Genomic DNA, 26,215 nt, shown 5'->3' with positions numbered 1-26,215 from the left:
TACGAAAATTGAGTGCATGCTTACATGTGGGCTTGTTAAAAAAAACTTGCAAACTTGAAATCATGGAGTTATTTTAGTTGATATTTGTACCCAGTTGTCAAGACAAAATTTGTTTAAAATACTGCAATTTTTTGCAGGGAACTTTTCCTTCAAAATTAAAATTAATTTGAAGTCTCAGTCTCATGAAAGATGTTTTTTTTTACCACAGAACTTTTAGCTCAAAAGCAACAATTTTTGCAATCAACTATTGAAAAAATGTATAGAAAAAGTCAGTCTTACGAGGTTTCTGTCTCAGGTCCACCGCCTGCCTTAATGGGAGAACCATGTCCTTGCTTCACGACCCTCGCCTCCATCTCTCGACTACCCGGAGGGGGGCCCTGTCCCCTGAGTGGTGTAGTGTGGGACGGCGGCATGCTGCGCGGTCTCTCCTGTGATCTATCACGCCTCTCCATGGGGCGGTTCTCATAGGGTCTGTCCCGGGGTCTCTCCATGGATCTGTCGCGGGGTTTGTCCAGGGTTCTGTCCATGGAGCGGGTAGACCCTGCCTGCTGCTGCTGCATATGAATCGGAGGTGGCTGTCTCATTCCTTGCCTGTGTCGATTCAAAACAGAAAAGAGTTACATCTATATTTGTTTGTTGCCACACAATGTAAAGGGTCAAATTGGAGGCAACCACTTGCACTGCATGCATAGGGACAAATTGACAGCAGAAGAGACAAGCTTCTACAAAATTAGACAATTACACTTCAATTGGAATGGATTTTCTTTTTGGTTTGCCTGAAGCTGACTGCTTGTAAATTGCCTTTAAGGAAACAGATATTAAAATTGTACTGTCCCTAAAATAATTTTAAGAAAGATGATTTAAGTATGTGAAATGTCAACAATAAATTGTTATCCTCGGGAAAACAAAAAAAGAAAGAAGCACCTCAACAATTTTTCCAACTATTATTAAAAAATAAAAGACTAACTAAAAATTGGAGGCAAAAGCTTGAGAAACATTATAAAAAAACTCACCCTGAATTCCTGCTTGGGGATCGTCCCGTCATATCCCCAGGAGGGGGTTGCCGTGGGTAGGGCTGGCCATCAGCCCTAAACTCTCCTCGAGGAGCCTTGACTGGGCTACCAACGCCCTGAGGAGGGGGCTGCCTCCTTGGACTCTCACCAGGCCTATCCCTATAAGGTCCATCTCTAGGAGGTCCACCACCTCTTGGATCCGGGGTTCTCTGTGGAGGGGGACCTCTTGGTCCAGCCATGCCCCGTTCTAGGGTTCGCCCGCCCCGTTGCTGTTGTTGGGGAGTGGAGCTCCTGGGTGGCTGGAAGTCTGGGCGATGCTGGGGGTAGTTGGGGTCGTGACGACGCTCCATTGATGGGTGTCTTCCTGGTTCTGAAGGGTGTCTTCCTGGCTCTGATTGGCGTTGTGGTGTTTCGTGGCCTGGCCCTGCTGCTGTTCAGATAAAGAAAATCATGTCAGCATTGTTGATTTCTTTACATTCTCAACTGTCACATTTATAGATCCCAGTTGTAATTCCGCTCACACCAGGGCCCAATTTCATAGAGCTGCTTAAGCAAAAAATTCTGCTTAAGCAAAAAATTCCTTGCTTAGTAAAATCAGATTATCGACCTAGACCCCACTCAATTGTTATGCTAAGTAAACAACAGCTAAATACCAGTCTCAAACAACGAACACGGCATGACATTTTGGCCAGTAACATGTGTAAAATAAGCCAGCTGTTTTGGTGCCTAAGCAAATTTTTTGCTTAAGCAGCTCTATGAAATTGGCCCCAGAGCAAGACATTATGATTTTTGTTTCCAGTCCCTATAGAATTCAATTTTCTCCAACATAAATGTTCTAAACCATGTAATGGTTTGCTGTAGTACAATATGCTGCCCATCAAACCAGGAACATCGGGGTGAACTCTTTATGATAAGTGCACTGGGTTCTTTTACAAGCATTACACAACACACAGGACCTATGGCTTTACGCCCCATCCGACGGGCACAGCAATAATGGTTGAGTGGCTTGCTTAAGTGTCACAACCAGGACTCGAACCCACACTCTGCTAATCAGAAACCCCAGTGCTTGAGTAATTCTTATCTGCTAAGCCACGCTTACCCAGGCCTGATACTTCACAAAGGCAACGAAGGCTACTGCCTACATGGCCCTGGTCATTGCCTTAGTGCCCTTGAAATGCTCCAATAGAAGTTTACAATTTCCGCATAGGGTGCCCTTTACCAATGAGAAAATGCCTTGGTGCCCTTGCCCTTTCAAAAACCAAGCATACAGGTCTGCTTACCCATTGTAGTTGTCTGTACAGTGTTCTGTATCCTCTGTTCGCCAGACAGGCGCTGCTCCATGGGTCTCCCTCCATTCTCTGGGTGCGGTCTGTACACCTGCCCCTTCTCGCCCTGGCGTGGCATGGTCATACTCCTCGGCGTATTCGTTGGGGTTGTCCTTCCGTCTTGTGAACGAGGAAGCGTCTTACTGCTCATGCGTTGAGGGCTCCCTCTTTGGTAGGGACCTGGGGGTGCGGAGCGCACGGGGGCTGTGGAGCGTTCTGGAACTCCTCGTTGGAAAGGTTCTGCAGATGGGGAGCGTTGAGGTATACCGCTTCTGGACCGCTCCTGAAATAAAAACATGTTCAGCGACTTTGAGGAGACAATCAAACTTCTGCGGGCCACTGTGGAATGGAACCATTGCAAATCACGCCAACCAAGAATTTGATAGACCGATTCGCTGCCTCTTATTTCCATTGTTCGCAGCAATGAGTTACATGTACGATAAGTTTGAGAATCCAGTGTGCCATAGGCAATTATCGGCAGTGGCTAACAGCCTAGAGGACGACCAAATCACGCTGAACAAGTACAAATTTTGTCAAAAGAAAACTGAAAATCCCAGCATTACATCAGTTTAATACTTAGTTTAGTCCCGGTTTAATTTTCAACGATATTTTTGACAACAATATTTTAATCTGAAAGTTTTTCAGATTTTTCACCGAAAACAATACCGTCTTGATGGAACAACATAAGTTGGAGAAATACCATGCTCAACTTGTGAATAACCCAGCAAGGTAAGGGCAACACCAACCTGTTGTGTGTACATCCTCCTGTTACCCATCTCCATAGGGGTGGTGCTACTGGGCCTCTTGTGCGGTTCAACCCGCTCCCGACTGGCTCGAGCTGGTTTGGACCCCACCGTGTTGTAGTTTCTCTCCCTGAAATCTGGCAGCTCAACGTCGAGGAGTTCAGAGTCTGAGTAGACGTTGAGGTCGAGAGGCGTGGAGGTGGAGTTGTGGATGTTCAACGTGCCGTCCTCGACGAAACCTGGCTCGTAGATTTTCAGGATTGCTCTGTCCTTTACCTCACTGAAAAGATTGAAATAGTAATAATACCAAGGTCGTAATATGAGGCGCAGAAACAAAGAGAAACAAGCAGGGCCCAATTTCATGGCTCTGCTTACAGTAAGCAAAGAATCGCCACTTGCGGAAGCAGAGAATTCTATGCTTTTGTCAAGCATATTTCATGGCAGGCCTGATATTTCACAGAGGCAATGAAGGCAATTGCCTCCATGCTACAGTAGAAATTTATGATATTTGCCCTTGCCCTTTCACAAACGAAGCATACAGGCCCGTCACAGGTTGGCAAGGAATTTTTGCTTGTGCATGTGCCGTACTCCTTGTTACTAGGCATTCTACACTTACACAGCTAGCACAAAGTTAGGCCGAGAATGGTGATTGTAAGGGCACAATTCGGCGGTAAGCAGAGGACGAAATTCGACCCAGGTGAGAGGTGAGAGATCTTTAAAGAAGCAGTATGATTTGATTTGAAAAGTAGAGGTGTAAATTTCAAAGATGGTGTGCTAGTAGCTGTATACTCCTCTGCAAACCACTTTTTCGACCCTCCCTTTTTAAAGTTTTACTTACTCTAGTTTTTCGAGCTCGTAGAATATTTCAGTGACAGGATCCCTAATGTAGATCTTCCTCTGGGGTAGGTCCAACATCGGCATGGCTAGCTTGCGGGGAAACGCCCGCACGAAGAGTGCCTTGACGGTGTCCATTCCTGTTACCTCATTAGGCATCAAGGCTCGCTTGGTTTCATTCATATAGTTGAGGTAGACCAAACCTGGGAGTTAAGAAATTCAATCACTTAAAGGAATTTCTCAGAAATGTCAATTGAAATACTTTGAAATAACTTGAAATATCTCACCAAACCTAGAGGGTTAGAAATTGTTTCACTTAATGGCACTGGACACCTTTGGTAATTGTCAAAGACCAGTATTCTTATTTGGTGTATCCCAACATGCATAAAATAACAAATCTGTGAAAATTTGACTTAATTGGTCATCAAAGTTGCGAGAGAATAATGAAAGAAAAAACACCCTTGTTGCAAAAATTTGTGTGCTTTCAGTCCCCCCCCCCCCCCATTAAAAAAAATATATCAAAAGACTTCAGGCCTTTAGCCTTCTTTTAATATGTGAGTAAGAACTTCCTTCTTTCTTTCAACTAATTTTTTAAACTGAACTGAGCCAACACAAACAGTGCAGGGTTAACTGTATAAAAAGGAGTGCAAACTCCAATATGATGTTTCATGAAACGTACCAAGTGGCTTTTCTTTGGACTTGTTGATTGAAATTCTGGATATTGGAAGACTCGCCCTCACTCTACCCCCACGCTGGAACCCGGTGGCTTGGGTATCCATCTCGGACATTGTTCCATCATCATCGTAGAAACCATTAGAGAAGGAAAGTGGATCCTGTGGGATGAATACACAATAGAGGTAGTAAAGTATGCAGGGTTCTCCCCAAGCTAGCTTATTGGGTCGATACACGGATTGCATTCCAATACGCGAAAATTTTGGCTGATACGCACAAAAAAACACATTACAATCATAATCTATCAAATTAGTAGGGGAGATGGCCTCAGCCTTCAATCCATACCGACCCTTTGTCAGAGGCAACAGTCATAGTAATACATTTATTTTATTACTTATTTTACAATAATCATCACCATTTATAATGCTCCAGAACGCACATTGGCATTCAAAACCAAGATAAACACCGAGTAGAAAACACTCGGAAGAACTCATTTCAAATCAGTGATCTTCAGCCAAACTTCCAAAATTCGGGTCCAGAATGCTCAGAACAGTTTTAAAAAAATTAAATGGAGAACCCTGTATAAAGCAAATGTTTTTCACCAGGCAGCTTTAAAAATGGTCTAATTTCAGACAAAAAAAATCTGATATTTCTAATCCCCCGGCTCTCTCAGGCATGATATTTGGTTTTTGAAAAAAAGTATAGTGACAAGGGATGACCAACATGGTGCAGGCTCCACTAGACTTTGGAGGCTATAAACACAATTTTTTGTACAGATTTTTCCAAGGGCAAAACAAATTGGAAATCAGGCTAAAGAAGGAAGAATATCATGGCTGCTCTCTAAAAAGATTTTTTCCTGACCGAAGACCATTAAAGTTTCGGGCTCTGAGCTTACCATGACAATACCCCCCCACGTTCACCATTCCTAATAACTCTGGTAGCAGAGTTTTACGACCCGATGACTCCATCAGTAAAAATCTATTGACTGTCTGATTTGTCATAGAAATGTACATAAATCACTCCCTTGTGATGTGGTATTGCATCTGTGGTCAACAGCCCTTACACTGTGGTCCTTGTTCCCTTTTGTACTGGAGAGTGGTGCAATCATCAACTGGTGCTCAATTGAAGTTTACAACCAAAGGATCTGTGCTTTGATTGTTGAGATTTATTGAGGTGGGGTGGGGGGGGGGGGGCAAGAGATGAATCTTTTTGAATACATGTAGATGTCTAATTTGCATTGGGATAAAGGGATAAAGGAATTTTGGTTTTTACCCATTACATCGATACATGTATCTTCCTTTGTCATCATAGCTTACATGCCAGAGCATCGATTCATACAGTCTACGTACAGTCCTGGTAATTTTTAACATAATGGCATGTTTTGAAAACTCACTTGTGAGTGTAATTTTCTTGATAGGTGATGGGCCCACTTTAGCCCCTTCCAAGTTCCATTCTCAGGTATAGTAATAAATATGGCATTGCATCTGTGGTCAACAGCCTAACAGTGTGGTCCTTGTTCCTGTAGTACACTGGAGTGTGGTGTAATCATCAATGGGAGTTTACAACCAAAAGGATCCGCTGTCTATTGTAGGATATTTATTGAGGTGTGGAAGGGGATTGCAAAGCCATGAATCTTCCTTTTTTCTTTCACAAGGCTGACACGCCAAAGCTTCAATTCACAGGTTGGTGGCATCACTCATAATTTTCAACACAATGGCATGTTTTGCAAAACTCCTTTTCTTGACAAGGGTTGGGCTCACTTTAGCCCCTGCCAGACTAAGACATGGTATTTATAGGTCCTTGGGGAAGGGTAAGAAGGTTCATTGAGCACAAGGGCTAACCTGTACTTGTCTATACGGTGTAAGCTTTAAACTTCTCAGGTTATCTAATAACAATTTTTTCCTATTTTTTTTCTAGGGCACAAATGTCAGAAATCAGACTCAAGTAGGCAGAACATAATTTCGTCAAACTAGACACATTTCTTGAGAATGTTACTTTAAGTTTAAACCAATTCAACTGTAGTTTTGGAAATAATTTCATTGTACAGGCTTATTTGAAACTGTTCCAAAATTTCTCTTTCAGCGTGAACCCGTTCAGTGTATTGTAATATTATTCCATCAAGACACCCATTATAACAGAGTACACACACCTACAAATAACTCTGATTCAGAATGTTACTTTAAACCATTTAAACTGTAGACCTACAATGTATTTATTTAATTGAATAATTTCATTCAGTCTTTAAGTGAAACTGTTCTGGAATTTCTATTTTAAGCGTGAACCCATGGGTCCACCAGCCAATGTATTGTAATTTTATTCCCCAGCAAGATTGATACCCTGGCTATCACATGGAACCAAAATGTAAATTATGACTCTCTGTTGTTGTAATTAACATCATAAATCATGTCCGCAGATGCATGGCTGTCCCTTTGCAGTCCCAAAAATGGAGAGACACAGTGCATGATAAGTGTTAATGGGGGACAGTGATATATTTATGGGTAATGTGGAACAACATCAAGATGATGTCGGCTCAGGACTAGACTTGTGGACAAGTCATTAATGTCTGATGCGGTGATAGCGTTCCAACTCTCTCTGCTGTCCCCCCCCCCCCCCCCCCCCCCGCGAAACTACTGCCTAATGCCCTGGCGCTGTGCAAGCTCACAAACAGGGAAGTAGCAGTGGCCAGCCAGCCAGCAGCTTGGGAGCGAGAGCAGTGATCTTAAATTGCCTCACGTTCTGGCCTTATTTACGAGGGCAGTAACTTTACACTGGCTGTATATTATACACTGTATCTCTTCGCAGAAAATAAGTCCACAAGGGAACGCATGATAAAGTTACACTAAGGCCAACCACTATAACTTTCCACGTGGCAGCATAAGAAAAAGTCCAATGGGAACACAGCTTCTACTATGTGGTATTTAAAGGCAGTGGACACTATTGGTAATTGTCAAAGACTAGCCTTCACAGTTGGTGCATCTCAACATATGCATAAAATAACAAACCTGTGGAAATTTGAGCTCAATTGGTCATCGAAGTTGCGAGATAATAATGGAGAAAAAAAATAACCATTGTCACACGAAGTTGTGTGCACTTAGATGGTTGATTTCGAGACCTCAAGTTCTTAACTTGAGGTCTCTAAATCAAATTCATGGAAAATTACTTCTTTCTTGAAAACTACTCCACTTCAGAGGGAACCGTTTCTCACAATGTTTTATACCATCAATCTCACCCCATTACTCGTCACCAAGTAAGCTTTTATACTTATAATTATTTTGAGTAGTTACCAATAGGGTCCACTGCCTTTAAAATGGCCAGTGTTACCACCAGACCACACCAAGGAATCTGTTTATAAAATGAGAACCGTTTCTGTAATTACCTTCTCTGGTGTCTTGGCTCCTTCAATGGTGGACGAATGGTCCGGGTATTTCTCCTTTAAATACTCCATGAAGAGCTCCCTCTTCTGCTCTGTGGTCAATGGTCTCTGTGGGGAGTTAAAAAATAAAACACAAAACATGATGATAATTATTTTGGTGATTTTAAACCTTTATGTAACCCCCAGGAATTACACAAGTACAGGAAGGTTGCACTAGTTACTGGCACTCCAGTAAGCCTAAAAGTTTGAATGGGAGGGAGAGGGGTATTGGAAACCTAAGAACCTACAGAGTTCCAACATTGCAACTGTTGAAGTGCACACAGTTGTTTCCTTCACTCATTAAACAGCAATGTACATTAAACCAAAGTGGTCCCAAAATGAAGTACGTTACAATTTGTTGTACAACTCTACAAATGCAGCTGTACAACTCTACAAATGCAGCTGCTTTCTTTAAGTTATCACCACCCCTTTAATTTATCACCACCCCTTTAAATCCAAATTCTTCTTCTCCAAAACAGCAAATGGTAGTCCATTAAATGAACAGGAATCTTATTTCCAACGATCTCTTTGCTTGAGACGAGACTGATGTGAAACTTGCTGGCATCTCCGTTGAAATAGAACACCCGTCTCAAATCAATGCTTACCCCCCCCCTTATTGACAGCGAGAAGAAATTGAGAAATCAATAACTATATCCTTAGTTGAAATAGGAAGTTGGGGAGCAGTGTTTGCCGTAAAAAAAACAACAAAAAAGTTCTTCTTATCCGTTGAAACAAACTGTCCCAAATTCCTGGAAAGAATTTCACTAAATTCCTTGAGAGACTGATGATTGTATCGGAATGTCAGGCAGATGTAGTCAAGTAAATTGCACACAACTGATTCTGCAGCTATTTTATCATAGTTCCGTATATGAAGGTTACCGTACAATTACCAAAAAAGAAAAAAAATGACTGTTGAGGAAATGCCCTAGGACAGCTTGCATACAAAACAGAATTGTTTACAATACATTTTAAAAGTATGGTCAAGATCTGGTTCTCAGCTCTCACCTCTTTATGCCTTTTACTTTTAGCTAAAATATGGCTCTAATATGAGTTAAAATATGGCTCTAATATGCAAACAGAAATTACTAAGCATCATCAATCACAACAGGAAGATCACAAACTGTGTGTCTCCACAGTTCAAACCACTCCAAATTGAAGGCCTCCACAATGTGTCTGTATTGTCCCTCAATGTAATAATTAACATTCCCTAAGTCCTCCGGTCCTACTAAGTTAAAATATGGCTCTAATAAGCAAACAGAAATTACTATAAGCAGATCAATCACAACAGTAAGACCACAACCTGTCTACTGCATGTTATGGCCAAGCGGTTAAGAGCACCGGATTCAAGCTCTGGTGTTCGATCAGCAGAGTGTGGGTTCGAATCAAGGTCGTGACAATTGCTACATAAAGTTGGGGAGGTAGTGCTTTCTACCAGCCAGGCTTCTGATTGATGACACCCAAGCCTACATCGGTATGGACTGTAAAAGGGGTAATCCTGTTTTAGCCCTTTGAGTAGGTGGCAACGGCCTCTGGAAGAACAAAAATTGTAGCCCACACCTTGAAGTGGCCTCCAGGCCTTGTGTGTCTGGCGAATTGCATAAAAACAAATATAAAAAAAAGCATTTCAACAGTTCAAACCACTCCATAAAGTTTGTATTATTCCTCAACCTGTTAAACAACAACTATGTACAAGTACTAAAAGCTCTCACCTCTTCATGCCTTTTACTTGAGTTCCCCATTTTCCAAAACCCTCAAGTTGTCAAAAACTGCGATGTACAACACAGTAAATGCGAATAAATGCACTGTACGCAATTCCACATCCAACACTCAACGATTCTACATTTGTAACAATTGCCCTTCAGCCCTTGGATTGTACTTCAGACAGATCTCGACAGTGCATCATATGATTAGTTACGTATAAAGAGTACGTCATGTGAAACACAACTTATTGAAACAGTATACTAGGTTTCACCAAAACGAGCAGATAACAAACACAAAAGCCAAGGTGCAAGTGTCACATGTGAAGATCACAACTGGTGATAAAAATATCCATTGAAAGTAAAGTTGTGCTTTATTATTTAAAATTGAATACAATTAGAAGTCTATGGTCATTGTGTAAATTACATCACACCATAGAGCAACTCTTTGCTCTGAAGTATAGTAGTTTTTGAGAAAGAGCTAATTTCTCACTATAATCATCTGAAGCCTGTTATTATATGCATCTGAATTTCAGATGCATTTCTGAAAGCACACAAAGTTGTGCATCAAGGGTGTTTTTCTTTTCGTTCTTGCAACTTGACCAATTGAGCCAAAAATGTTCACAGATTTGTTATTTTATGCACATGTTGGGATACACCAAGTGAGAATTCTGGTCTATGACAATTTTCAAAGGTGTCTAGTGCCTTTAAGAGGAGGATAAATTACCAAGAACAACTGACTTTAGGTTAAGAAGAGGAAAAATTACACTTGGATGGATTCATAATCTTGCCTCAGCTCACTAGAAAAACCTGTAAACCTACTCACCCCAACGAGCACAAATCCCTGGAATAACTCAACCTATAAGAGAGTAGATCCCACTTCCACACTGCATACTTTATACTAACGACCAACAAATGCACAGTTTTTTTAGCATCTTCTACATACAGCAGTGAATAATTCATGAGGCGCCTCAGATTCCGAGTCTCAGGTTGACTCAGACTTGGTTACTCTCCTAGCGTGTTTTTTTTCTTTAGCGTGGGTCTAAAATATCAAATCACCTTGGCACTCGAGGAGTATTTATTGCCAGTGATCATTAGGTGACCCCAACAATGGGTGATGTTTATGGTAAAAGACGCAGGTTCTTTTCAACTGGGGAGATTTCATTTCCTGAGCGGAGTGGGCTGGTGAGCAATGGTTCATTAAATCTGAATCGGAGATCTATTCTGAGAGAAAGATTGCATCACGTTCCCCGTGTGAACAATCAATCAAGACTATGGTATTCTTGCTATTCTTTAAAAGGGGACCAGTCTATTTTTCCTTGCAGCCTCGATATGATTACTACACTTAGTTGAAACGGAAAGACATTCAACGGTCATACCATGGTCATACATTGAATGATCATTCATAACAACTTGCTTGGTGAGAGGCACTGCAGCTTTTGATAGTACAAACTATTTTGCGAAAGGATTCTCTTTGAAGTAATATGGTTTGGATCGTTTTTCTTTCTCAGACTTCTGAGGCTTTGGTGTACAATTGTGAATGCTGCAGTCAGAGATGCGGTTGGTATCCTCTGCCACCTCACTAAACACATATGGATTCAACAATCTTGTGAAAACACAGTGACAGTTTTTGGCTGTAATCACTGTCATCTGAATCTTTCACATGATCTTTCTTCATCATTTTGCCTATAAATTATCAGCATTTAACGTTGACAAATACAAGTCCTTAGACCCAACCTTTAGGCACAAAAAGTAACTAAGCACAAACACAATTTTGGTTAGCAGAATATGGGTCATAGCCAAAACACATGAGCTGTATTTGACTGAGTATCCTGTTTAGTTTTGCTCAGCAGTAATAATAAAATATAAAGCAGGGCACACATTTCTGCTTTTGAAGCAGCTCTATGAAACAGGGCCCAGATGGTGTCTGTCAAGTAACAGAATTATAATTTAATCTTCTACATTTCAAGAAACAAGATAGGCCTATCTGGGAGTTGAGAAAAAAAAAACACCTTAAAAAACTGAAGCGTGACTATAGGCCTATCATCAAAAACTAAACATAAACAGTGAGCAGTTCAGATTTCCTAACAACATTAATCAAACTTGTTTATGAAAAACTCTCTTCATTATACTTGTAGTATGAAAGCCGTCATAACAACATTGCAATCAAACAATGACACACAGTGAAGAAAAACGATTTAGGAATATGACCAACATTAAAAGAACAACTGTTTGGGTGTTCCCATAATCCATGTTTGGCTAAAACTTCCACAGCTGTGAAAACAAATGTCCATCTGTTGAAAGAGTACATTCCAACAAATGTGGGTTATTTCACTTTTTTAATGACTTTTTCCTCACTTGAAAAGGGGTCAATGCTGGTACACAAAAATACATGTACTTTAAAGGCAGTGGACACTATTGGTAATTACTCAAAATAGCGCATAAAACCTTTCTTGGTGACGAGTAATGGGGAGAGGTTGATGGTATAAAACATTGTGAGAAACGGCTCCTTCTGAAGTGCCATAGTTTTCGAGAAAGAAGTAATTTTCCACGAATTTGATTTCGAGACCTCAGATTTACAACTTGAGGTCTCGAAATCAAACCATCTAAACTAAACGCACACAACTTCGTATGACACGGGTGGTTGTCTCTTTCATTATTATCTCGCAAGTTCGATGATCGATTGAGCTCAAATTTTCACAGGTTTGTTATTTTATGCATATGTTGAGATACACCAACTGTGAAGGCTAGTCTTTGACAATTACCAATAGTGTCAACTGCCTGTAAACACATTTCACAGAATTAGGAGTAGTGCTACGCATCAAACTTTAACAAAGTGAAATTTGCATCATATAAAGGGGCTACCGTTCGTGTTTAACCCACACTGATGCATGCTAAGCACTGTATCCCGGTTCTGAAAGGAACTGTCCCCCTTTTTAACGACCACCTTGACAGAAGGTAGAAAATCGGCCGCGAATACTACTTTAGTGAATCAATGTTAACGTCAATACTGCAGAGTGAGTTCTTAATAATTTGTCTCACTGTTTCGACTAGTATAGCTTGCAAATCCGTTTTGTCATGCTTAATGATAACGGTATGAAAAAAGTGGACTGACTCAAAGTTGGAAATGTCAATACTCATGTAGCCTACATTGCAAGGTATATTTTAGTATAAAACTTCTTACTGTATTACAATATAAATGAGAAAGTTACCAGACTTTGAACAGTGTAGTGTTGAGTAAGATTTGAAACTTTGCATGGTGGAAAACCAACGGTTTTGAATCCAAACTCATTTAGAGCATGGATAGTCATTCCATATAATGTAGTGTTGGGAAGTTTGATTTTGCTCTGTTAAACAGACAACTCCACATCACAGATGCACAACCAAACATTCCTAGTAAAGACAAAAAGACCATTCACGGAGGAAGGAATTCCTTGTAAAATCCAAGTGTCAACTCAACATTATCATTTCATCCTAAATCACTGGGGTCATTTCCATACTATTGTGTGCAGTTACAGCTGCAGTTACAGTTGCACAACAACAAATTCCTAGTGAACAAAATTGTTCTTTCAATCAGTTCCCGGAATACCATTCATGGAGGAAGGAGTTTCTTGTTAAAACCATGGTAAAACCCCCTGTCAACATTATATTTTCACTCTATACCCCTGAGGTCATTTCCATTATACTGTGGTTAGCAGAATAATAGTAAATCAAGATCAAAGAAACTGTTTACACACACCAATGGGGACATGCACAAAAGCATCATCACATAATCCCCTTGTTGTGTCATACAACACTGCCAGTCCATTATCATTGCCCCCACTGCATTGATCCCCCATGCTTGCCCATAATCCATGGCAATTTGCCCAATGTATTATAGCATTGATAGTGACACCTTTAATGGATTTTGGCGCCATTAAGAGCTAGGATGTTTGCTATAGATCAAAAGCACCAATTAGGGTTTTATGGCTGGGTTAATACCAGTGAACACAGCAGTCTCTCTTCAAAGAGTTTTATGGTCAAGTATAATCATACAGAAAGGAGGAGGAGTTATGGTCTGCACTGGCAATTAAGTCTGTGGATCCTTAGACCCCGTTCCCACTGGACCCCGCATTGATCTCCCAATTCACGACAAAGGGCGATCATGACCCCGAAAGGGCGATCAAGACCCCGAAAGGGCAATCAAAGAGAAATAAGCTCCAGTGGGAACACGAGGGCGATCAGGATCTGACCGTGCAATTTTGATCCTCCTCAGGAGTAGGATTAAAGCAGGATCTGATCGCCCTTGTGGATTAATGGGCGATCAAAAGTCTACTGGGAACGCAAAGGGCGATCAGACCCCGGAATTTGCTAGTGAAACAGTGTTCTTTTGAACCAACTTCCGCTCCCAAAAAAGGGGATCAATGTGCGATCATACTCAAAGGGAACGCGACTGCGATTTCACGCCTGCAACTAATCTTGTTGGGGGATCCCGATCTGGCAATTGTGGATCCAGTGGGAACGCGGTCTTACTCTATGGGATAACCTCTATAGAATAACACCAGTAGGCCTACATGTTACATGCATTTGTGTGGCATTACTTTTATGCTCTTATTATAGTTGTTTTCATCATTCCGACGTCTTCTTTTTCTACAGCAGGAAAATACATAAGTAGAAGTAGAAAGAGAAAACTGTCTCTGAAAACCTAAACAAAAATCAACAGTTTGGTCAGCTCTACCAATCTTTCTTCCATTTTTTATGGTCAAAGATCACATCCTTACACTGTACCATTTCTTGGGAATAGTCTTCCTGTGCATATTCACCAGGCTAGTTCTGTACACATTTTTATGTCTCTGTGTAAAAAAACTCATTTGTTTGAAGCTGATATTGGTAATCTGCTGTTTTACTTGTAATTTATCTTTCACTGACAGTACTTTTTACTGTTCCTTTTTATGCGCTTAGAGGCATAAGGCGCATTACACATGTCATTATTATTATTATTATAAAAATGCAAGATTGAAAAATTATGCTTTGTCTCGCTTACCTGACCAAATGAAGTCGCAGGTGCCTGCGAGGATAGCGTATGTCTCCTATCTTTCTCACTAAGGTACTGTCTGCGTAGATTCTGGGCTGACTTGCCAATGCTGTGTGTTGCCCGTCGCTGTCCTGTATTCGCTTCACCCTGTTCAAGGTATGCTGGGTTCACCCGGAGACCCCCTCCTTGGTCATTGGCTCCTGTAAAAGTCAGGTGAAAGACAAACAAATTGTTAGAAATTAGACTGAGAAAATAGAATTAGCTGTTGCATTGTGTCCCTATTCCAAGGGGTTCCAGTTGCGCGTTTCAAGAATACCGGTGGGTTTTACCGCTTACCCCTACTCCACAGCAGGGGTGGCTACTCCAAGAGCAGGGCTATTCCCCGGGGTATGCGCATTTGCCAGGACAGACCTGGGGTAAAGCGAGCATAGTGTGAAAAGGCAGGCCATTATTTCCAGGGGGGGGGGGGGGGGAAGGGGGAGAGGCGGAGGGCAACCACAGGGAATAGAGTAGTGTGAAAAGGGATTGTAGTAGACACTTCATGTTGACATTCACAGCCAGGCTCCTTAAGGGCAGTGGACACTATTGGTAATTGTTCAAAATAATTATTGGCATAAAACCTCTCTTGGTGACGAGTGATGGGGAGAGGTTGATGGTACAAAACATTGCGAGAAACGGCTGCCTCTGAAGTGCCATAGTTTTCGAGAAAGAATATTTTTCCACGAATTTGATTTCGAGACCTCAGATTTAGAACTTGAGGTCTCGAAATCAGCCATCTAAACGCACACAACTTCGTGTGACAAGGGTTGTTTTTCTTTCATTATTATCTCGCAACTTCGATGACCGATTGAGCTCAAATTTTCGCAGGTTTGATATTTTATGCGTATGTTGAGATACACCAACTGTGACGGCTAGTCTTTGACAATTACCAATAGTGTCCACTGTCTTTAAGAAAAACCGTATGGGATCATGGCAGCAAAATTTTACTTGCAGCTTGTCCTTCCCCTCAAAAACATACAAATCTTTCTGGTACCTGCTGCTAAAATATAGGATTCAAACGGCAAAGGTTGTGAGTTCGAATCCCACCCAAAGTAATATATGGAAATTTTTCATAGGACCTTGAAAAGTAAAGGCCTACTGAGTATTTAGTGCTTAACGCACACACAAACATAGGCCTGCACAAAGACCGGTTCACATGAAAGTTCTGACACCATGTTAACTATGATATCCTATCCTAAGGTAGAACATTCAGTGACACAAAATGTTCAGTACTACACAGGAGTCAGTAAACTGGGGGACAAATTAACAAGTGCTATAGCAGCCTCCTGCCGATGGCTGATCATTGATCAAAAACGAACGCAATCAATCAGTACAGAGAGTATGTTCTCTCGGGGCAGACTACCAGTAATGTGCATGGTGTGCCAGATATACTGGCTGTTAAACACATAAGACATGTTTACCTATGATCTGATAAACACAATCTGTGTCCATGGTGGGGGCATTTAGACTTTAATATACATGCAACATTTTTGTACGTATCATATCACTCATGCAGCATTTGCCTTGGTGCCCCTTAAACCAATAGTCTTACAAGGCGCACCAGCAAACACATCCTACCATGTAAATGTTCCATGGAATTGTGTCGAGGTGACAAAAGGGCAGGACATGCTGGGAAAAAAGTCCAAATGATGGAAAACAAAGAAAAGTGTAGTGTTTTCGTGTTTGTAAAATTAACTTTGCTAGTTAAGAACAAATCAGTTACGCTCATGTATACAAACACTGAAGTCACTTCTTGAGGGGTGTAAGTGTAGTCTAATTCCCAGTCAATTTACTACTTGGTCAACAAAGTGTAGTGTTTTTCAGGGTTTGTAAAAGTCATTTTCCTAGTTTAAAATAAATCAGTTACACTCTACATGTCCATGTAAACAATTACTGAAGTCACTTTTGAGGGGGCGTAAGTGTAGTCTAATTCCCCACCAGACCGATAAATTGAAAAACCAGCAGTGTTGATTGTAAAACTGCCATTTCAATTTGTCGCTTGACCTAACAGACCGCAACAAATATCAATTGCCTCTAAAGTGATATCCACTTTCAATTAACCGGCTGGTAAATAAACTAGGTATTAGATCAACATCAGCTCAGCCTGAAGGTGTTATTACCAGGACATGTACCTCACCTTGGGTCTTTAGTTAAAGGCACTGGACATTATTGGTAATTACTCAAAATAATTGTAAGCATCAAACTTACTTGGTAACGAGCACTGGAGAGCTGGAAAGATATTAATGAAAGAAAAAAACACCCTTGATGCACCATGGTCACACGAACTTGTGTGCTTTCAGATGCTTGATTTCGAGACCTCAAATTCTAAATCTGAGGTCTTGAAATCAAATTCGTGGAAAATTACTTCTTTCTCCAAAACTACGTACATCACTTCAGAGGGAACTGTTTCTCACAATGTTTTATAATATCAACCTCTCCCCATTACTTGTAATCAAGAAAGGTTTTATGATTATAATTATTTTGAGTAATTACCAATAGTGTCCACTGCCTTTTAAGATACTTACATTACAAAAGTTACAACACAACAGCCATGATATTCTGAGCAATATCTTACCATGGCATTCTCTCAAAAACACTAACACCATACCTCCCCCTTCTCAATCTCAACACAATTATCTTTGACAGTATTGATATCTTCCCTGACAGGGACCCTTACCTGGGAAACATCTGTTGGAAACATTTCTTGAGGCTTTACCATAAAGGAAGAAGAAATGGAATTCCCTAGATGTATGTGGAAATGGAGTAATTATGGAGAGTCATCCATCAACTTCTTCAAGATCTATGATTTAAGAACAGTTTATAGGAAGGCCTGCACATTTTGCTACACAGATGGTACAATGTTTTTTTTATTTAAATGGGCAAATATTTTGCTTCTTGGTGGAGAACTTCCACTGAAATTAGTTTGCCTGAAATGCTAAAGGTCACGAGGAATTGTTTTTATCGTGCAAGACCAAAACTGGATGTTCTTAAGCAGTGAAAATATTCCACATTTTTCTCATGACTCCAATAACTGAATGAGCTTCAACTTTCACATTTTTGTTGTTGGTCACATCAAGTGTGGATACTGGTCTTTGAAGAGTTGTCAGATATTTCTCTTTGTCCATACTTGGCAAAGTTTCACTGTCAAGCGGGAGATCATTACACAATTTGGGTGCTGCACTGAAAAATGTATAGCAACCATTTTGGAAATGATGAGAAAAACTTTGTGAAGTTTATTCCAAAGTATGACCAAAGTATGAACAAACAAAAACGTAGAGACTATGACAGGCTCCCATAATGGGCATGTAGAAGCAGCACACATCAAACAGAGACAGAGTAAGGGGATTGTTGTGGGGAAATCACTCAAAATTTGGGGTAAATGGGCGTTACAATTTAGAAAACAAAAGAAGCATACCAGGTTTTCAAAGTTGTTTAATGATACCATCCCAGCGCTGTACGCTTTTCCCAGCTGCTCTCTATCTATTATCCATTGATCACGAAAAGCTTGGCACAATCACGCAACGTCAGTCCCATGAAGCAAGAAGTACTCTCAAAGATTATACAAAGACTACTCCGCTAAATTATTAATTTCCCAAAGTCACACTGCCCTAGTAGTTCCCCGGCAAAGTACATGACCATGTCTTTCACCAGCGTCAAATTAGGAATGCTAGACATCCCCGTAGACAGATGACCGGGTAGGAATTTCGGCTCATGTATTCAGATGTATTTTAAAACATTGACGGCTGCATGTAGAAATGCGCTTTGGGTACTACAGTTTGCTGATCTTATAGGAATTTACATTCCAGCATGTACTTGTACATGGTACTTGGAAATGTGCATAGCTTCCTGATTCAAGTGCCCGCGATGTGTACATATTACTAAGTTACACTGCCCAAAAGATGTTTCTTTAGAGTAAAAGTGCTTTTCACAAATCTTGTCAGAATACTCTTGCTTTTTCAGATACATTTTCCTACTTGGCAGGCCTGTGTGCTTTTTGTTTTAAAGGGCAAGGGCACCAAGGCATTTTCTCCCTGGTAAAGGGCAACCCTTCCCTGTGAAGTATCAGGCCTGACTTGGTGTTGTTACAATGTATCACTTGACAGCTCACACTTTAACTTGAATGCCAACTACCTCAGATGCAACGCCTCAGTCTGCACATAGGCCTACTTTATAATTATGCAAAGCCTCAATCTGCACAAGAACTTCAGAAGCAATGTAGGCTCAATCTGCACCAAGCACACATACCTCAGATGCCAAGCCTCATTCAGCACAAGTACCTTAGACTCAAAACCTCAATCTGTACTACCTCAGATGCATAGCCTCATTCTGCACAAGAACCTCAGACACATAGCCTCAATCTGCACTAAGGATATTACAAGTAGTACATTATATTCAAAGCCTCAATCTGTAAAAGTACCTTAGACGCAAAGCCTGGATCTGCACTAACCCTAGACGCATAGCCTCAATCTCACCAAGAAACATGTACCTCAGATGCCAAGCCTCATTCTGCACAAGTACCTTAAATGCAAAGCTTCAATCTGCACAACATTCAAAGTCTCTGTACCTAGTACATTAGGCGCAAAGCCTCAATCTTTACTAACCTTAGAAGCATAGCCTCAATCTGCACAAAGTACATGTAGGTACAGTACCTCAGATTTCAAGCCTCATTCTACACAAGTACCTCATGGGCATAGTCTCATTCTGCACAAGTACCTCAGAGTCAGACGCATAGCCTCAATCTGCACTAAAGTACCTGAGATGCAAAGCCTCTGCACACAAGAACACTGCATCAACACTTGTTTCCAGCATTCTGTCTTTTCCAGGATGGTAAAACGCTCCCGAACATTTTCTCAACAAATCTTTATTTATTTACACGAGCAATTTCAGCTCAGCCAACTCCGCCTCCTTGAGCAACTGCCAAGGTCGCAGGGGTCATGTAAGGTCAATTGAAGGCCATGATCAAGTGCAATCTTGCGGCACTCCAGAGACTTGGACTGTGAGTGAGGCCCTGGACTATAACACTGTACAGGTGTGGAAGTAAAGTTCTCAGAAATGTGTTTTCTGTTAAATAGGCACTGGACACTTTTGGTAATTGTCAAAGACCAATATGTTTAGTTGGTGTATCCTAACATACTTTATAATCATGAAATAAAACCCAATGATTTTTTTTATACTAAATTGGTCACTAAAGTTGCAAGAGAATACTATATTGAAAGAAAAAAACACCCTTGTTGCACAAATTTGTGTGCTTTTACTTTCAGATGCTTAAAAATTGCTTCAGGCTCGATGTCCTTTAATATTTGAGTGAGAAATTTCCTCTTTCTCACCAAGGCATTTTCTTCTTGGAAAAGGGCACCCTATGAGGACATTTCTATTGGAGCATTTCAAGGGCACCAAGGCAATGACCAGGGGGCATGGAGGCAATGACCAGGGGGCATGGAGGCAATCACTTTAATTGCCTCCGTGAATTTAGAAAAAGTGAGGGCAAATTTTACACACACTTTATTTATCTTACATGTACACATATGTTAGAAAATGCAAGGGGCACATCCTACATGTACACAACTTTCCTTTGTAGTACTGATTTTTGTTGTTACTCATTACTGCTTCTGTGCACAGGTGAAAAATCATTACACACACAGTCACTTTTTCCACCCTCAATTGAGTTAACACTTATTAAGACATACAAGGTTACAACCCAGTGAACTGATGCCTGGTAAAGTTTTCAACCATCTTGATATATATCCACACAGACTAGCTACTGTTCACTGAGCCTTAGGAAATGTGTCCACTGCTTCTAAACCAGTACTAAGATGAACTCTTTCCAAGGTTGTGAACAAATTTCTACACCTTCAAAATCTGTCACAGCTGGGACTCCCAAATGAAATCTGAAGTGTAATCAACACGGCGTAAACAAAACTTTTCTTGTATGAAAATAAGTGTAAACCTCACCTTTTTGTGCACACAATACATAAAGGAAGTACATGTACATGTTTTAATCACACACAAATTTGTGTAATGGCATACTACTTCAGAGAGGTAACAAAGCTAATTGCTCAGACCCCTTACATTGATATGAAGAAAAGAGCTATCATTGTGTGCAGCCCATACACGCGTGCACATTTCCGTCAAAGATATTGGAGTATGCAAGAGGTCTACTAGTGTGTGATGTACATGAAGTGCTGCACACTGCCTCTTCAAGCAGTTCTTGAAGAGACAATTGTATTAAAAATTTAACTAATCAATAATAAACTTACTTTGATAAAAATAGCAACATGTTTGAAGGATTTAAGGTCTCCACTGTCATGGCTTGTAAAATGTCAAAGTTTACTTAGCAAACAGCCTGTGAAACAATTTTTCTAAACTATTTCAACTTAAATTTCAAAGACAGTTTACCTGAAACATAAACATTTCACAGCAAAGTGATTCAATAATTGTCTCTTCATGAAAGTGGTGACAAAATGTGAAGATGTTTTTAAGCGTGATAATAGGTCATTTAAAAAAAAAAGTAGGAACATTTTATCGAGTACAAGGACTGACTGACCCACTTGTGTAGGCTCTTACTAATACATTTCCGGCTATTTTATTTATCACAATTTTTCAGATTTTTCCAAAGGCAAACCCGAAAACAGACTAAAGTAGGACAAATATCATGCCTGTGAAATAATGGTCATGGTTGTGGACCAAACTCCAATGTTTACCAATTCAGGTCATTCAAGATCACAAGAGGTCAAGTTTGGGTCACTAAGGACATCCCATAAATCACATTATAAGGACTCCATTAGGCACCAAGGGGTCACGCTTAATTACCTAAGTTGTTTAGGGGGTCACTCTTTGTGGTTTGTCTCCAGCTACTACAGGAAGTCCTCTAAACAAGTACCAATTTCCTGACCACACATGGACGGGTTTTCTTTCTCTTTTCATTTAAAAGGATTTTCTTCCTCCATGGTTGTAGCAAAGATGGGCAGTGCTGGGCGGGCCTGCCGAGGACTCACAGTTTTTGCCCAGCACTCTAAGCGAAATAAATTGTGCCGCCCAGCACAGATTAAAAAATTGTCCACCGTGCATTGATCAGAGACACAGTTAATGGTAAGGAGTACCAATGTCACAGAGACAGAAGACAGTCAAAATGCCATTCAACTCATTGCATGGCCCCATAATGCGAACAGTTGGAAACCTGGCCGCACTTTTGTTGATCCGCTCACCTCTGGTGGACTTCAAAAAAATTTGATTTATTGCCCACCACTGAAAATGGCCTAGCTACCACCATGATTCAACTAATATCAAGTTGAACATTGAGCAACCCAAAATCAGCAGCTATTAAAAGTTAAAGAGATAGCACAGGCTTGTATGCTTCATTTTTGAAAGGGCAAGGGCACCAAGGCATTTTCTCTTTGGTAAAGAGCATCCTATGAGGAAATTGTAAATTTCTACTGGAGCATTTCTAGGGCACCAACGCAATGACCAGGGGGGACAGAGGCAATCACCGTGAAGTAACAAGCCTGAGAGCATACCTTTGGTAATGATTCCAAATGTTAATGGCCATGGAAACTTACTTAGTAAGACAGCTGTTGATAAAGTATAACATTGAGGGGGATTCAATACTCTGCATGATTGGGTTTTAGACTTTGAATTTTGTTGACATAATTCCTACGTGTATGTTGGGCCACACAAAGTGGGGATACGGGTCTTTGACAATTACCAATGCTGTGATATAGGGCAAATACATAGGCCTATGTCCATGTGTATACATTTTGTTAAAGTATGATAAGCAACACATTTGCCTTTCAAGTAAATAATTTGTTTGTGTGTAATTACTGAAATATTTCCTATTCAGTTTGTAACTAAAATCTTTAAAGAAGTCATACAATGCATTGTAAGTGTAACTCTTCAAAGAAATAATGTTAAAATAAGTTGCAGTTGCTTGAATTTGGTTCTTAGGCCTTTTCCCTGAATTTGAACGCAAGAAAAACAAAACAGTCAACAACAAAACACTGCTCAACCGGATCCCTTGGAATTGGTCCAGGGCTTTTCCCCTAGATTTCAATGCAAGAAAAAATAAAGACATCAAAAAATGTATCACTGCTCCACCATACACACTTTGTTTGGCAGTGGGCCTATTTGCAAGTGTGTTTACAGCATAGTTTTTCAGCCATCTGGAGGAAATACCCATGGAGTGTTATGAGCCCATCTCACTCAATAAGGGCAGTCTCGGAGGACCAGACACCTTTCCATTCCATTGGACCCTTGGGTGCTAATTATATTCCGTTTGATAGTAGTAACAAGTAGGGCCTACATAATATGATAAATATCCCAGATAGTCACAAAAATCCTATCAATAAATATTGCATAGTGTTTAGTGACACAGAGACCTCTGCCACCATGGTCAAAGGCTAAACTTAGTAAAGGCTTAATACTTCCAAGCTGGTATTGGTAATATTGATATAATATTTGTTATGCACCTGGTCATTGCCTTGTTGCCATTGAATGTTCCTGTAGATATTTACAATTTGCTCATAGGGTGCCCTTTACCCAGGAGAAGATGCCTTGGTGCCCTTGCCCATTCAAAAACGAAGCACACAGGCTTGCTATTTGATGTGAAATACTATACTGGTACTGGTAGAAAAAGCAGTCGGACTAGTGAAGCAGCAAGCTAATTCATGGTCGTACTGGCTATCCACTGAAAAAAGGTTGAGGGCAAACTCTGTGTCACTGACATCGCCATTTGATAGAATACAATTTTCTTTGCTACGGGACCCTAGATGATATCAAAATAATCAAACTCCACAGCTGCCCATGACAAAGCAATACAGATTGAATACAAAAACACAAACAGTTCACCTGGAGAAACAACTGTATTCAGGTGGGAAATCAGCGAGTTTGAGACGATTCAACCTGATTTTAAAGCAGAGGTTTCTGTTCGAGTTGGTGCTTGGATGCAGAACAAGAGTTTCAGAGGTTGTCCTGGGCCCAATGCTTTAAAGCTGCTTTAGCAGAAAATAATGCTTTTAGATTGTTCCGCTGAGCAGAAATGAGCAGGACACCAGTCCAAGATTGTACACCTGACATAGCGGTTTGGCTTGCAACCTTATTCTGGTAAGCACAATTTTGTTGCGCTTAGCAACATTTTGTTGCCTAAGCAGCTCTATTAAATTGGAGGCCATAATACCATGTATAGGCCATGGCCTCTGTTGTCCTGGTGTCCAGGCCTTGGTGGCCATAACAAAGTTTCCCATAGACTTATAAGATTTTCCAATTGAGGTGCCCCTTGCAAAGTGAAAATGGCCTTGCCCTTTCAAATCAAAGATGAAATTCCAGGTCTATTGTTCAAGGATTTTTTAAAAGACCTGTACTATGCCTAAAAGGTATCTTAAGGGTGTTTCTGCTTGGCATCTTATCAAGTTGATTGGTGATATACAACTAAAAGAAATCAGTTAAAATTTGATAGCATTCTTAAAAACTGTTGTTATTTACAAGTAATACTCTATCCCTTTAAGAGTGGATGGCAAAAAGTATTTAAGAGACTGACCCGATCTGAATCACAGCTTAAAATCTCAAGGGTAAGTCCTGACATTACTAAATAGGGCGGATTTCCGTCCCAGATAAATAATGCTTTTCTTTCTTATTTCTGAGGGGGGGAAAATAGCTCCCTCAGGTCCTGCACCAGGTTTTTCTTTTAGAGGGTGAATACCATTGGCTTTAGAGGGTTTGTGGAGGGTTAAATGGGGTTAACAAAAAGGCACCAGTTAGTTTCCCATATGGATCTTGCAATTCTGTTAGCACAATATCTCACTTGTAATGGCAATTTACAAACAGTTGCCAGTCGGCAACTTTTTTCTTTTTGTAAGATAGGAGGGAGCTCAACGGAGATAAAATAATAGTGCAAGAGTTATCCACACAATCGATTTGATACACATAGCATCACCTGTAACCTTTCATAGCCCAGACTCAGCAGGAACAAATTTTTTTGATTCCCCGAGAGGTAGTTTATATCAACAGGTAAATCATTCTCGTTAAGTTCTACCCACAGGAACAAGGCAATCTCTAGGGATTTGAAAGCCTAGGGCAAATTTTCCCCGGAAGTCCCTTTCAACCTATAAAATACACTCTTTTTCAAAATGTTAAAGTAGGGTAGTATCATAGATTGTTTCTGGTCAACATAACACTAATATATAGGCACAATTACAAAGATAGATAGAATAAAAGTCACAAGTAAAACTTACACCCCCCCCCCCCAACAAAAATGTTGACAAAATAGGGACACCACCAACCAACGAATAAGGACACCAACATATGAATGGATAGCTCAGTTTGTGGAGCGCCAGCACACGTAAATCCGGAGGTTGTTTGTTTGAGTCCCATTTGAGTCAATTTGTCTCTGTTCAACACCCGAGTTAAACTTTCAGCTGAAAACAGTGTATACTTACTGAGGAAACAGCAACAAAACTACCATGGCATTTTCACAAAAACCTTTAAAAAAAATCCACCAATGTTTAGCGAGGCGACCGCTTCTCTGGCCCGGCATTCACAAATTGGCACCAACCCTCAGAAATCTGAGAGGTGATTCATGCTAAAAAGTGTGTCTCAGACTAAGATGTTTTTGTGTGAAAAATGATTCACATGACCCTAATAATTCAAAGGGATTCCTTTCCTAAAATAGATTATACCGTGAGCACTCAACAGCTGCTGTGCTTCTCACCAAGTAAGTTATTATGGTCATTAATTGTTTTGGTATTCACCAACTTTAAAGGCACTGGACACCTTTAATAATTGTCAAAGACCAGTATTCTCACTTGGTTTATCCCAACATCTGAATTAATATCAAGTCTGTGAAAATTTGGACTCAATTGTTGGTCATCGAAGTTGCAAGAGAATAATGAAAGAAAAGGCCTTCTTGTTTCACAAATTTATGTGCTTGCACTCAGATGCCTGGGAAAGGCTTCAGGCCTGCAGCCTAGATTCAAATATAAGGGTGAGAAATCACTTCTTTCTCAAAAACTTTGTTACTTTAGAGGGAGCCGCTTCTCACAATGTGTTATACTAACAACGGCTCTCGATTGATCGTTACTTAAGTTTTTATGCTAACAATTATTTTGAGTTTACCAACAGTGCCTTTAAGGAAATGTACCTTTCCGTACTTTCTCTTGTCACATTGGATAACCCCAGCAGCATTGCTCTCGATCAGTTGAAATCTACTTTAGTTTAAATAAAAAATAAAAGCACTCAAACCTCACAATCTGATTTAGAAGTTATTTTGGTTTTGTAATAACAAACTGGGACAGGCAAATTACATTTGAACAACTGTACACAGTACCCTGGCTCAATGGCTTATTTTGATTAAAATGTCAACTCGGGTGTATCAGTGTTGTAATTAGGTCTCCTTGCAACTTGTTACGGATTTTGTGATACAATAAAAATAAGATTATCACAACAAAACTTCCCGCTATGAGGCATTTCAGGGCTTAG

At 40.4% G+C, this 26,215-nt stretch overlaps 1 protein-coding gene across 3 annotated transcripts in view; it reads right to left on the bottom strand.

Annotated features, from left to right (window-relative positions):
- Nucleotides 1-26,215, bottom strand: part of LOC117299789 (coiled-coil domain-containing protein CG32809-like) — a 56,143-nt gene that overhangs the window by 19,714 nt on the left and 10,214 nt on the right. For 2 of the 3 annotated variants that reach the window (XM_033783306.1, XM_033783308.1), the window contains exons 2-9: nt 14,720-14,910; nt 7,964-8,068; nt 4,595-4,748; nt 3,920-4,118; nt 3,085-3,361; nt 2,294-2,621; nt 1,014-1,443; nt 280-591 (exon numbers count right to left, since the gene is read on the bottom strand). In XM_033783306.1, coding sequence (XP_033639197.1) covers nt 280-591; nt 1,014-1,443; nt 2,294-2,621; nt 3,085-3,361; nt 3,920-4,118; nt 4,595-4,748; nt 7,964-8,068; nt 14,720-14,910 — 1,996 coding nt within the window. The remainder of the gene's footprint in view (nt 1-279; nt 592-1,013; nt 1,444-2,293; nt 2,622-3,084; nt 3,362-3,919; nt 4,119-4,594; nt 4,749-7,963; nt 8,069-14,719; nt 14,911-26,215) is intronic. The other variant, XM_033783307.1, reaches the window with a different exon arrangement.

This window comes from Asterias rubens, chromosome 15 (assembly GCF_902459465.1).
Source record: "Asterias rubens chromosome 15, eAstRub1.3, whole genome shotgun sequence".
Classification (NCBI taxonomy): domain Eukaryota; kingdom Metazoa; phylum Echinodermata; class Asteroidea; order Forcipulatida; family Asteriidae; genus Asterias; species Asterias rubens.
This window is presented reverse-complemented; position numbering and strand designations above follow the sequence as displayed.